The sequence below is a fragment of the Oryx dammah genome, unplaced genomic scaffold (assembly GCF_014754425.2).
Source record: "Oryx dammah isolate SB20612 unplaced genomic scaffold, SCBI_Odam_1.1 HiC_scaffold_8, whole genome shotgun sequence".
Lineage (NCBI taxonomy): Eukaryota > Metazoa > Chordata > Mammalia > Artiodactyla > Bovidae > Oryx > Oryx dammah.
In genome coordinates this window covers 12833338-12846521 of record NW_024070192.1, presented here as the reverse complement: position 1 = coordinate 12846521, position 13184 = coordinate 12833338, and the positions used below count along the sequence as shown (strand labels likewise).

At 57.4% G+C, this 13184-nt stretch overlaps 1 protein-coding gene across 3 annotated transcripts in view; it reads right to left on the bottom strand.

The window, feature by feature from the left end:
• Nucleotides 1-110: 110 nt before the first annotated feature.
• The window catches only part of TBCD (tubulin folding cofactor D), a 145222-nt gene continuing 132148 nt past the window's right edge, over nt 111-13184 (bottom strand). Inside the window, exons 33-39 of one of the 3 annotated variants that reach the window (XR_005721771.1) lie at nt 12169-12290; nt 10212-10405; nt 7797-7886; nt 7335-7422; nt 6306-6412; nt 4135-4219; nt 111-349 (exon numbers count right to left, since the gene is read on the bottom strand). Coding sequence is in view for 2 of the 3 variants with exons in the window: in XM_040244920.1 (XP_040100854.1) it covers nt 4060-4219; nt 6306-6412; nt 7335-7422; nt 7797-7886; nt 10328-10405; nt 12169-12290 (645 nt within the window). In the remaining variant the exon portion in view is untranslated. Of the gene's footprint in view, nt 350-4012; nt 4220-6305; nt 6413-7334; nt 7423-7796; nt 7887-10211; nt 10406-12168; nt 12291-13184 lie in introns of those variants that run through there. The other 2 variants (XM_040244922.1, XM_040244920.1) reach the window with 2 other exon arrangements.

Here is a 13184-nt window from a genome sequence, read left to right as displayed (position 1 = left end):
CCAGTGGGTCTCAGCATGGGGGTGGGTGGGGAGGGACCCTACATGCCTTTCTGGTTGCAGCTCCCCGACCAGACATCCCCGCCGGCACCAATGGCAGACACAGGCAGGGAGCTGCTTGGCAGAGAATTTTATTAAACGTGGGTTGGGGATGAGGATAAAAGTACCGACAGCCAGGGCACTCCCGAGGACGCACGTGAGGAGATGCCACCTCCAGGCAACAGACGCTGGGTCCCTTGCACACCAGCCAGGCCGCCATCTGTCCGCGTCTTCCCTGTCAACCGTGCCCGGGCTCCTCCCGGCCAGGCAGGCGCGAGCTCAGCTTCTGGGACTGGCCTCAGTGGACGGCAGGCTGCAGGGACATGGGGCAGGGCCAGCTGGTCAGTGCCGTCTCCCCAGCCATCCCTGCGCCCCATTTCCTGCAGGAAACTGCATCTGTGCTGCTTCCCCGAACGTGCCGGGAGCCCTCTGGCTGATACCAGCCCTGGGCAGTGAGCGGGTGTGGAAGGTGACTGTCCTGTCCCCATAACTTCACCCATCTTTGTGACATTTTCCTAACAATGTCGAAAGCACGTTTCCTTAGGAAGCTGGTGGTGTGCGTGGCCATCACGTAAGGAGACAGAATAACACTCAGCTGGCCGTCCTGTCACCAGCAGCAGCACCCTGCCCCACATCTGAGGGGGGTCCTGCAGGGCCCCCACAGAAGGCAAGGGCTATACACTTGAACAGCAGGTGGGGGAGACCACCTCAGGAATAACTGCCACAAAGAGAAGAAATGGAGAGTTAAGAGCACAGTGAGCTGAAGAACAGTGAAGGGAGAGGTGGCTCAATGGAAGGCGCGCCATGACCACCTGGGCCCCGGGAAGCGAGGGCAGCAGCCTGAGCCCCTGTGCAGCGCCGCAGTTCTGACCGCAGTACATCAGGAAGGAACGCCGCTGAGGAGCGGTCCCTACAGAACAGCAGGGAAACTGCAGAAGTTAACAGAAGGGGAAGCGAGACGGTGAAAATGCCATTAACCACTGCAAACGATGCCAAGAAAGAGGACTGAAAAAAAACTGGCAAACCAACCTGATAAAGCCAAAATCACACATTAAATGCAAGTGGAGAAAACACTCAAGTTACCAAAAATGGTTAAACTGGATTAAAAAGAGGTAAGACCTATCTACTGTTTATAAGAAACTCAAATATAAGAACATACAGAAATTAGAAGTGAAGTAACGAAGAGAGATAAACTACATAAACACTCAGCAGAAACTCCGCTGTGGTGTGCTCAGCATCACACCAAGGAGATGTCAAGGCACGAAGCATCATCACAGATAAACGAGAATGTTGCCACCACTGTGGCTCTCTTGACATCACACCAAGGAGACGTCAAGGCCCAAAGCATTGTCACAGGTAAACGAGAATGTTGCCAGGAAGACACCACAGACTTTAAAACATACAGGCTCCTGTAGTGAGTGAAAGCAGCTCAGTCGTGTCTGACTCTTTGCAACCCTGTTGACTGTGTAGCCCACCAGGCTTCTCTGTCCATGGGATTCTCCAGGCAAGAATACTGGAGTTACGGGAAGACTATCCCTTCTCCAAGGAGTCTTAACAACCCAGGAATTGAACCAAGATCTCCTGCGTTGCACGTGGATTCTTTACCAGCTAAGCTACAGGGAACACAGCTTCAAATGTATCACAGAAGTTGAGAAAACTAAAAAGAGAAATTGAGATTTTTCTCAATAAACAAAATGGCAGCAAAGTACAGTCAGGCAGATTTGGGGAGCCCTGTGCAGTGCATTTAAGGAAAACATAACACAGACTGAAAATCAGTCACCTTTCTCAGCCCCCACCCCAAAGGTGGGAAACGGAAAGATCTAGAAGACAACTTAAATGGTGACTGACAAACAGCTGGTGGCTGAGTGTGGCCGGGCACAAGGATGAGAAAGCCTGGCGCCCTCTCCAAGGAGCTCACACTCCCGTGTGGTTTCCCTGAGGACAAGAACCAGGACCAGGAGCAACTCCACTCCGGACCTGCTGCTGCAGCAAATTCCTTGCACTCCGGTTACCTCGCCCCTGTTCCCCTAAAAGGCTGGCCTTCAACAAAAACATACAAAAAGGCAAGAGAAAGCAGTCTGAAGAGACAGTGCAGATGTGCGAACCAGACTCAGAAATGGCAGAGATACTGCAGCTACAGACCAGGAGCTTGAAACAACTGGGGTTTCTACACCAAGGACTCTGGGGGGCACAGTGGAAGCCACACAGGGACAGACAGTGACGTGAGCAGAGACGGAAGGGCCAGAAGCCACCAGCACTGCAAATGAAACAGATGCCTCCAATGGGCTCATCCTCAGGCCAGATGGGACACAATCAGTGAACTTGAAAACAGGTCAACAGAAACTTCCCAAACTGAAAGGCAAAGAGAAACAAAAATGGGGGGAAAAAATCTGAGAATTGTGGGACAATTACAAAAAGACACGCAACATCTCAGCTCCAAAAGCCGTAAAACACTGAGGGGTCCATGGATGGACACACCGTGTTCACGGTCAAGAAACTCAGAGCAGAGACGTTACTTCTCACCTAATGGACCTTCAGGCTGCAGGCAACCTTGGCCAAACTCCCAAGTCTACCCTACAGGTGTGGTGGGAACCCAAGGGCTGGCAAGAGAAGACGACCATGAAGCAAAAAGAACCGTGAGACTGAGATAATTGGGCACCAGGACCCACTGTGAGACCCCAGAGCCCTCCCTGCATCTTGAGGATTGCATCCGTGGCTGCAGGCCGGCTGGCTCATGGATGGACAGACGATCTGAGAACAGAGCCACGCGTGTGGCCTGATGCCACCACGCGGCCAGAAAGAGCTGATCAGGCAGATCCTAAGTCCAAATGTAGAAAGTAATACATTAAAGCTCTTAGGAAAAAGACTGCCAACCCTGCAGGAGGTTGAGATACCCAAACAGGACCATGTTAAGTCTAAGGATGAGAAGATCATCCCTGGAGAAGGAGGTATTTGCAGGACACACGTCTAGAAAAAGGACCCTGAAGACAAAAGTATATTTGAAAGACGGGCAACCTGGAGAGAACACAAAAGGTCTGACACGCAAGGAAAGACAATGTCCAAACACCTCAGATCTCAGAAAAAGTAGTCATGTTCCTGTCAGGGAACGCCGATCGCAGACGCCACACAGCCCTGAGTGCGAGCGGGGAGCACCAGTCATGCTGGCGTCTGCTTCAGCACTGCCTGCCTGAGCCCTCTGCCCAGCGAGTCCACCGGAAACGGGAACTGGTGCCCCAGCAGCCTGAGGCGCACACCTGGGGTGGCCAGGGCAAACCCTGGGATGCATGGAGACCTAGAGCTTCAACACCACGCTCTCCTGCACATACATCCTTCCTCAGCAGCCTCTCCAGAGCAGGGTTCATGCCCAAGGTCAGAGGGACAAGCTGGTGGGGACAGGAGGAGGGCACGCCCCTCCCCAGGACCCCAGCCCGGGCTGCTGCGACCCACCTCAGCTCCTGCAGGACCCACAGACTGAAAAGAAAGAGAGCCCTGATCCTCTGCCAGGAACACACAAAATAGTCTCCCAATGACAAACAAGCTGCAAGAGCAGCCTGGAGCCCTCAATGTCAGAAAACCACAGCGACAAGGCACATGCGCCATGGCGGACGGCGGCCTCAGCGGGCAGACAGCAGCCAGCCCTGGGGGGACAAAGGCCCGGAGTTGGATGGGTGTCCAGGGGGCAATGGACACAGCAGAAGGCTGCTACGCTGCTTCGAGGGCGAGAGACTGGGGTGCTCAGCAGGCCAGGCCTGGGTGCTGATGCTCCGCAGGACACACGTGAGACATGCCTGGCGGAAGAGCCTGGGGGCGGGGGAGCAGCGGCAGGAACACCGCCCATCGCTCAGGACGGCCCCAGGGCCCAGGGCAGAGGCTAGGACGGGCACGGGGTGGGCTCATCTGGTGGGATGGGGGGGCAGGTGGGAGAGGAGAGTGTGGGCCTCGGCTCGGCCCCCATCCCACAGTCCTGCTGTGCTGCCTCCTGGGGTCTTGAAAGGGATCGACATGGAATGTGCAGCAGGCAGCTCAGCCTGGAATGTTCAGAGGTCTCATAAGGAAGGGACCCCGGGTCCCCCAGGTGGCCTGAGGGGCAAGTGATACCTTGGGCACCAGCTGCGGTCTAGGCACGCCCAGGAGGTCACACAGGAGGTTCCGCTGGGCTCTCACGACCGGGAGCTCGGCGTCCCTGGGGAGGAGAAGACAGGGAGCAGCGTCAGCCATGTAGACAGTCCACACAGGTAAATCTGCTAAGATCTTCCTGTTGGGTGTGCAGAAATCCCAATGTGAGATGACGTAGAGATCAGGGAAAAGGATGCCTCACCTGCACTCACACAAGGCCTTGCTCCTGAATGCTTTCTCAGGGAACCCCAGAGGATGAGCACCCCCAAACAGGGAGCCCTGCGAGGGGCCCTCGGCCCCCAAAGAGCCTACCCAGGGGCCAGAGCCAGGAAGCACCAAGACAGCAGGGAGATGGGGGCTAGGGCACAGATGGGTTTTATTTAACTTTGAAAGCTGTTTACTTACAACTTTCATTAAGAATAAAAATTATATTTAGCAACACCATAAAGAAAACTGGGCATGTTTTTCTTTTGTAGTAAGGAAAAAAGTTATCCATAAATCCTCTGGAATTTTTTAGCAAAGGAATTAAGTTATGGGAAAGCACCCCCTCTGCCCTGAACTGTGAGAGGAGGAAGGCGGCAGGTGTGGGAGCTCAAGGGGACCCTGGGGCCCACCGGGCACTGGTGGCTTCACGTCACCCTCCCTTCACTCTCCTTCTCAAGCATGGAGGACACACCTCTGTGCTGTTATCACTGACAACATCACAGACAAACGTGTCCTGTCCAGCGGTTCGCAGAGCAGACGCGTCCCGTCTCCTGGGGCCATGCTTTCTGCTCTGGAATTTTTGTCGCGGGGCCTGCAGCATGTTCACCAGAAGGCCCTCCTCCTGGAGGCAAGTGTCTCCCGAGGAAACCTCAACGAGGCCCTAAAGCCAGAGGCCCTGCCCTGTCCTTCAGGGGAGCTGGGCCGTCGCGGGGGGGAGCCGCATCGACGCTCAGCCTCCGTGTGCCGGGCATGGCCCTGCAGGAACGTCACTTTTTCGAGGGAGGGCCACGTGAGGATATGACGCATGTCCCTCCCTCGTAAGCAGGGTGACCTGACCTGGACGGAACCCAGGCCTGGGGCCCCTGCTGCTGCCTGAGCAACCTCTGAACTTCGGTCCTGTGTCCAAAATGGGGACGAGGAGTGTGGTCACCTTGAAGGAGCACGTGCAAGTGCCTGAGGGTGCGCACATACGTGTGAGCGGTGCCTGGAGCGGGACAAGCGTCACCGCCTGTCATCCTTCGGTGCTGCCGGCTGGACCCGTGCTCAGGGGCCACCCCGTCTCTGCTTCTCCATCAGCGCCTCCTTGCCCCACTCAACGCCCCTCTTTCAAACCTGTCATCCAAACCCATCAAGAGTCAAGGAGCCAACAGAGATGGCAGGAACTGTGCTTAAAACACACCTGGCGCCCTGACTTGGAACAAGGGGTGACCCTGGTGCAGGAGGGAAGTGAGTCTCTGGGGTGGGAGGGAGATATTCTTCCTGGTTCCCTCAGTCTGTTTGATTTCTGAACACGTCCACATGTAGCCTTTTCCAATAAAAGTGAGCAAAGGCCAGCGGATGGCCCTCCTCTGGAGTGAGTCGGGGCCCGGGGGCTCCTTCTCTCCTCGGGGCCACAGCTGACACACACGGTGCGTCCCCACGGAGCGAGACACTGCCCGCCACGCCACACCTCCCTGCACTTCTGACGCCACAGTTCAGGGGGCAGGAGCTGCCGTTCTCAAGTGATTTCAACCCCAATAAACTGCAGAAAGGGTGCCCAGAACCATGACACGATCAATGGAAAAATGGCCACAGAAAAATAAGAAGTTAGCCTCTAACCAGTCAGTGCTCAGAACAACCCAACTTTTCACTTAAGAATGGTATTTGCAAAAAAATAATTTCACTTCAAAGATCTTCCAACCCAAACACCCCAGGAGGCACCCTCTCCTCCCTCATCCTCTTGGGTGGGAGGAAGTGAGCCTGTGCGACAGAAACACAGACACGTGGGTGAGGAGGGGTCGGCCAGACACCACTGCCACCTCGTAACCTGGAGCTGAGCCAGGGGCTGGAGCCCCTTTTTCCTCTAACCTCCGGAGAGTTTTGCGAGAGACCATGACACGCTCCAGGGGCCCCACTCGCCGAGGTGCTGCACCCGCTGTGCTCCCGGGAGAAGGCCGGGCCACACTCACCAGGCCGTGCTGCTGAGCACAGCCATGACCTCGTCCAGGACCGCGGCGGGCACCACGTCGTAGGTCAGCACCATCTCATACACCTGGCTGGCCGTGTGCTTCCGGATCTGGTGGGACCGAGAGCAGAGCTGACGGGACCCTGCCTGGGAGCAGGGATCGGGGCCAGGCAGCTCCCAAGGGCCCAGAGTCCTGGGAAACCAGGAAAGGCTGGCTGGGCAGACAGCTAAGAGGAGCTGACCTCAGACCCAGTCAGGATCCGTGGCCAAAACCGCCATGGCCCCCCCATGCCCCCCGGCGGCTCTTATCAGGAGGAGGCCACATAGCTTCTGACATGTCCTCGCTGAAATGCTGTGTTAAATCCTGCCCCTGATCAGATCAGTCCTCTCACCCGTTTTCTTGTCTAGCTGTGCCTGGTTGGGGACTTATTTCAGAGAACAGGTGCCCTCAGAACCCCCAGGCCCACCCCCGGGGTCCTGGCCAGCAGCTCAGGGCCTGGAACCTGCATTTCTGATCACAGGGAAACAGGCATCCAGTGGTCCCAGTAGGAAGATGCCACATTGGGGTATCTCTTCTGCCAAAGGAAGAGAAGACTGCCTAGCAACCTGACTCTGGGGTGGGGGCTGTGGGGTAGGTGTTGCCCCAGGTGGGGGTAAAGCCACTCAGCTTGGGCCTTCCAGGAGCCCCTGAACCAGAGCCCACAGGACACTGATAGGCTGAACGTCCATTCTCGGTGGGGCACCCAGCTGCACCTGCGGCCAGGATCCCACGGGGAAGGGGTCCCCCCGAGTGTGGGCGTTTCCCTGGCACCCGGGCCCATTTCCTGGGGCTCCAGGGGAACATCAGGACCCACCCCCAGGGGCAGGGGTCAAGCTCAACCATCACACAGCAGCTGCTGCACCCACCAGGCAAAGGACACCCCGCCCACCGTGACGAGGCCCGCCCTCCACTGAGGGCCGCTTGCACCAACACCAGGAAGCATCAGCCCCCGGCACTGATGTGGGGGCTGGGACCCGGGGTTCAGACACTCACCACGGGGAAGGGGTGGCAGAGCAGGAGGAAGAGCTGCAGGAGGGCCTTCCTCCTCACGTCTCCGGGGAACTGCACCAGCCCACAGAACCTGTGGGGACCCCACACTCCAGTGAGTGACCCAGGACGCCCCACACCTTCACTTCCCGGGGTCGAGAGGGGACCCTCAGATCTCAGGGCCGTCTCCCTGCAGGGAGGCAGCCCAGGTTCAACATCCACTTTCTGTCGGTGGGCGCATCCATACCTCCACTGTCAGGGGATCGAGTCTTGTTCTATGACAAGGCTCCCTGACCCAGTGCCCACTGACCTGTCTAGGAGGCTGGCCCAAGGGTGGGCAGGGTGTGGCTGGGCCCCCCTGCTCCGCCAGGAACACGGAAGCATCAGAACTAACATCCCCAACCCTGTGCTCTCAGCTGCTGGGCCGGCCTCTCCCCTTCCCGCCTTAATAAGTTCTTTGGAACTCACACCGCGATGCTGGACCGCAGTTTCTGAACGTCTTTGGATTTCTTGATCTCCTCCTTACAAAGCGCAAGCAGCTTCACACAGAAGGGGTGACTGAAAGGAAAGCACAGGACCTGCGGTGGGCTTCCGGGGAGCATCTGCCAATGGCAGCCCCCGAAGGCAACTCCGCTGGGGACGCACACCAGGGCACGCAGCAGGGGATAGAGCCCCACTGTCCTGTGCATTCCACCAACCGCCTCCCCATGGCACCTCCCTGCCCCATGGCCCCACAACAGGAGGAGGCCAAGCCCTGGTGGGGCCTCAAAGTAACAGCAACACCCAGAACCCCCGCCCCACTGCACGCCCAGCCAACGTGTGCCATGGCAGCACCAGTCTCAACCCAGGATGAAGGAGGACGACCGCAGCGTGACCGGGTCCCGGGACTCCTGCGTCCAGGTTCTTGGAGGGTCAAGGAGGGACCAGAGGCATCCCCCACCCAGTTCTGCTTGACCGAGGAGAACATGAGGCCATGGCAACCACAAGCAGCGTGGGTCCCCATGAGAGGAACACGCTCCTCTCTGGCAGAGCCGCGACCCCAGGCCAGTTCTGGACGCTGAGGTCCCTCCTGTTCTCAGCCTACATGGCTGCACCCCAGCTCGCCTTCTTCCTGGTGTATCTGCTTCCCCTCTGCTCCCCTCTCCCTAAAAGTGGGGCACCCCTAAGGCTCTGCCAAGGCCCTGCTGATCTACATGCCTACCCCGGCCACTTGTCTACACCTGCCCACTCCGTGCCCTCACGAGGTCACATACCACCCGTTTACTGAGGACTTTCTACTGAGTTCCAGCCGTGATGATCCATCTCCTCTGGACGAGATCTATAAGCCCTTAAACCAAACATTTCTGCTGTGAACCAAATGTTCCTGTCTACTATGCTGGAGTTCTAACTTGGAATGTGAGGGCATTAGGAGGTGGGGCCTTGGGAGGCTGACGTGGAGGCCATAGGGCATCAGTGGGCTAAGAGAAGACGTGGTCTCTAGGTGGTCTCTCTGCCACTTGAAGACACAGGAAGACCATGTCCCTCTGCTGAACTTGGACATCCAACCTTCAGCACTGGGAGGAATGAGTTTCTGGTGTTCAACCACCCGGGCTGTGGTATTCCTTACAGCATCCTGCCCTGCTAGGAGAGCCTTCCAACTCGGCCCCCAGGCCTCTGGTCCACACCTGCTCCATCCAGCCTTCCTGTCTGAGAACCACTGCGCCCTCCCACGGGCCTGCCCAGGAGCCCACAGTCCTCCTCGGCTGCCTTGTGCCCGCACACCCACAGAGATCTGCTGGCAAGCAGCTCCCCTCCAGCACCAGCAGCCACGAACCCCCCAGCTGGAGATGAGCCTGACAACCTGGAGTGCTGCTTTCTGCTACCATTTCAGTCTGAAAATTTTCAAAGCAGGAAAATAGGTTAAGATCTGAAACAGAACGCTTACCAAGTACAGCCGTGCAATATACACAAGGATCACATCCCACAGCCTGTGGGCGCAGCCCGTGCACGCACAGGCTACTGCTCAAACAGGAGGCGTAACAAACACGCTGGGATGCACCACCAGCAAATTAAAGGAGAAACCCTTCGTTGTTAAAAGAGCACTTGAGAGTCTCAGCAAAGACAGGGCAACAGGGACCAACCAGACCCGCTCCCACCTGGAGGAACTGAAAGTGAACAGAACTCACAGGATGGCAGGCTGCAAAGGATGGGGGCCACTGAGGCCTGAGAGGCACAGGAGGGGAGCCTGCAACTGCCCAGCTTCCTGCCTGTGGAGGGGATGTGGCGGGCACACAGAGGGGACCTGGGCAGAAGCTGGTGCCACGCTTTTTTAAATTACAGGCCAGAGACCCCGAAGGAGTCATCTGAGCCCTGCTCGGCACAAGGCTGCTGCCCTGGCTGTGGAAGAACCCCCAGAAATATGACCCTCAACAACTGTCACCATCAGCCTAGGGGGAGCTCTGAGATCAAGTGACCGAGAGCAGAGACCTCAGGAGTGGGAGAAAATGAACCCCAGAGGCCAGAGCTGCAGACGGGGAGGCCAGCCGCAGTGGCTGCGATGCTCCGTGCTCGGCAGCTGAGCAGCCCTGAACCCAGCGGAGAGGGAAGTGGCCTCGCATCTGCTCCCCGCGCCCACCCCACTGGCCTCCCAGTGGCCCTGCTCTGTCTGAGGTGGGCTCTTCACCTGGCCCAGGTCCCAGCACCGTGACCGTCACAGGCCCTCTGCGATCCCCATTCACCATCCAGTCCACTGTCCACAGCTGTGCTGACTGCAAGGCCCCATCAGGGGCGATGCCCCACCTGCTCTGTGTCCCCAGTGGACAGCGGGAGCCCCCAACCCCCACGGGAGCAGCCGACGTTCTTGGTGGCTCTTAGAGTGTGTATGAAAGCTGACCCTGAACATACCAGGAAACTATCTCCCAGAAGCCTGATCTCTGGATCTGATCAACGTTTCTCTGAAAGGTGAGCCCGAGGCTGAACCACTGAGGCAGCACTGAGCACAGAACACGGGGAGCACTCACTCCTCCTGGGAGGTGAAGACGTCGAAGCACCCGTTGGCCAGCATCTGGTCCAGCGTCTTGAGCAGCGGCACGGACACCCTGGGGGGAAGGCAAGTGTGAGACGCCAGGGGTCAGAACAGTGGAAGGGCAGACCCGCGCATGCGGGAAACTCGGTGCTGCTGACGCGCGGGCCCTCCCTGGACGGCCAACAGCTCAACCCCGGCCAAACTCCTGGCAGGATGTGCAGGCAACGACAAGCCAGTCCTGAGGCTAGTGTGCCAACACCAAGGGAGAAGGCAAGCCCACACGGCAACGAGAAGAAAGCACGGGCCTGGGGAGCTAGCACTGCTGCCTTTACATAATCGTGGCGGAGCTCAAGTGATCAAAACCGTGATCCTGGTGTGGAGACCAGCAGATACGCCCAGCAACAGGAGTCCCAAGCTGGGCCACATACCCACCATTCCTGAGAATGATGCAAAAGCAACGCAGTGGGAAGGCCAGTCTTTCCCACACATGGAGCACCGGGGCATCCACAGGCAAAACCGGGACACAGACCTGGACCTGTAGTCGCATCACACAGAAACCAACGCCACCCTGACCCGAGGTCTGAACGGACACTCAAACTATGAAACTTCTAGGAGAAAACGTAGGGGCCAGTCGTGGAGCCTTGAGTCAAGCAGAAATTTCTTAGATAACAACACAAACACCATTCATACAAGAACAAGGATACAAACAAGTTTATCAAAGTGTAGAATGCTTGTCCTTAACAGAGAGACTGTCAGGAGTGTGGAAGACAAGCTAGAGACTGGGAAGAAATGTGCAAATCACATCTCACAGAGGACTCGTCCGACACATGTAAGGAAACCTCAACCCCCAGCAGCACGTTAAAAACAAGCACCCAGTGAGAAAAAAAGGTCAGAAGATCCGATTTAACCAGACTGAAGAGGCTCTGCAGACAGCCACTGAGTGCCCAAGAAGAGGCCCGGCGCCCTCAGTCCGCAGCGGGGGCAAACTACAGCCACGAGACACCGTGCCCCGTCACAGCTGAAGTGAAAGGACCGACCAGGCCAGCTGTGGTGAGGATGTGGGCACCCAGATTTCTTAGTGACAGAAAGCAGATCAGTGGTTGCCTTAGGGCTGGGGGGCCGCAGGGGTGGGGGCGGGGGTCAGGAGGCAAACTGTGGGTGACAGTTGTGCTTGCTTCCTGGTTGTTGACATGAGTCAAACTCAGACTGCACTCTTTACGTGCCTCTCGTTAGGGCCCACGCCTCAGAGCAGAGAGCCCCGGGTCGAGTTCCTGTTTGTTGAGACTGTCTGGCTCCCAGGAACAGGGCCTGGGTGAGGGGCGTGCAGTCTAGCCACAGTGACTGGTGCCCAGCTGCCCTGGGCCAGCCGAGAACCGAGTCCAGGAACAGCCGTCTCAGAAGGCGCACAAAACATCCCCAAGTCTGCAGTCAGGGCTTTGGGGTCTACACTCCATCTTCTTGGAAAAGCAGTTAACAAAATGCTACAGCGAAAACGATGAGAAGACCGGTGGCTTTCCAGTCCTGGTGGTCACGGTTGTTCATGAGCCACGTGTCGGAACAGTGGCCATGACGTGCAGGCAGGCACAGCCGGGAAGCACGCAGGCCAGAGCCGGACAAGCTCTCCTGGGCTCACAGCCCCTGGCGTTCTACTTCCAACATACACAGCCGGCTCAGAGTGCAGGCTCTGAGGGGCCTGGGAGGTGACGGCCAGATCCGGGGACGCGTGCTTGGGACATGCCCTTGCCTGGCTGTGCCCACCTTACCTCCCCACAGAATCCTGCTGGGCAGTGAGACCCTGGGGGTCTGGGAAATCACTGCGACAGTGCCAGTGCTCACCTGTCATTCAGAAGGTTATCCTCAAAGACCTGCAGGAGGGTCCCGCCGAAGTCCTCCAGGGCCGCCGGGTCGTTCTCAATCTCCTTCATGTGCTCGAAGAGGCCCTGTGTTGAGTACCTGACCTGCCACACAGATAAGCGTTCTCGTGAGAGGGACAAGACCACCCTGCTCCCAGCTCCCCTCCCCCGGGCCGCCTGTGGACAGACTTGAAACATCTGCTACACAGCACGGCGATCTGGCAGAGGCTGTCCAGGCCGGGCGTGAGGAGCCCATCATGGGCGTGTAGACACCCATATCAGGAACAACCCAAGCCCTAACACCCTGTCACTAAATTTCTAAGAAGCACCACTTAGATGCCTGGCATCTGGGCAACCACTGCTGCTGGGGAGTAAAAGTGAAGGCGCTCCCCTCAGGATAACACCAAACCCCATCACACAACCAACACCCGACAGGCGAGTCCTCAGGGAGGAGTCAGCAGAGCAAGGGAGCAGATGCAGGGCCCCCTCAGACAGCAGACACCGGCTCACGAAACAGAGTGCAGGACGACAGTGGGCGATGATTATTAAAAATGCAATCACGAGATGGATGTGCAAGGAAAAAGCACAGATCAAACTGAATGTTTGGTAATGAAATATACAATTACTGAAACACCGAACATTCATGAGTCTGAGCAAGCTCCAGCAGACAGTGAAGGACAGGGGAGCCTGGCGTGCTGCAGTCCTCGGGGGTCACAGAGTCGGACACAGCCGAGGACTGAACCGCAGTGACAGAATATTCAGCAGTGGGAGGGAACAAGCAGGCTACACAGAACAGCAGAGCTGGAGTCACTGAAGAAGCATGAAGGCGGAGGGGATGAACAGCGAGCAGCAATGAGGAGGGCAGACACCTTTCAGAAGTGATGAAAACCACGAATCCACTGAATCGGGGCCGATGGAGGGATGGGGGGGGTCACACAGGGGCGACAACAGAACAGACAACGAACCACCAACAAAACACACAAGCAGGGACAGGAACCC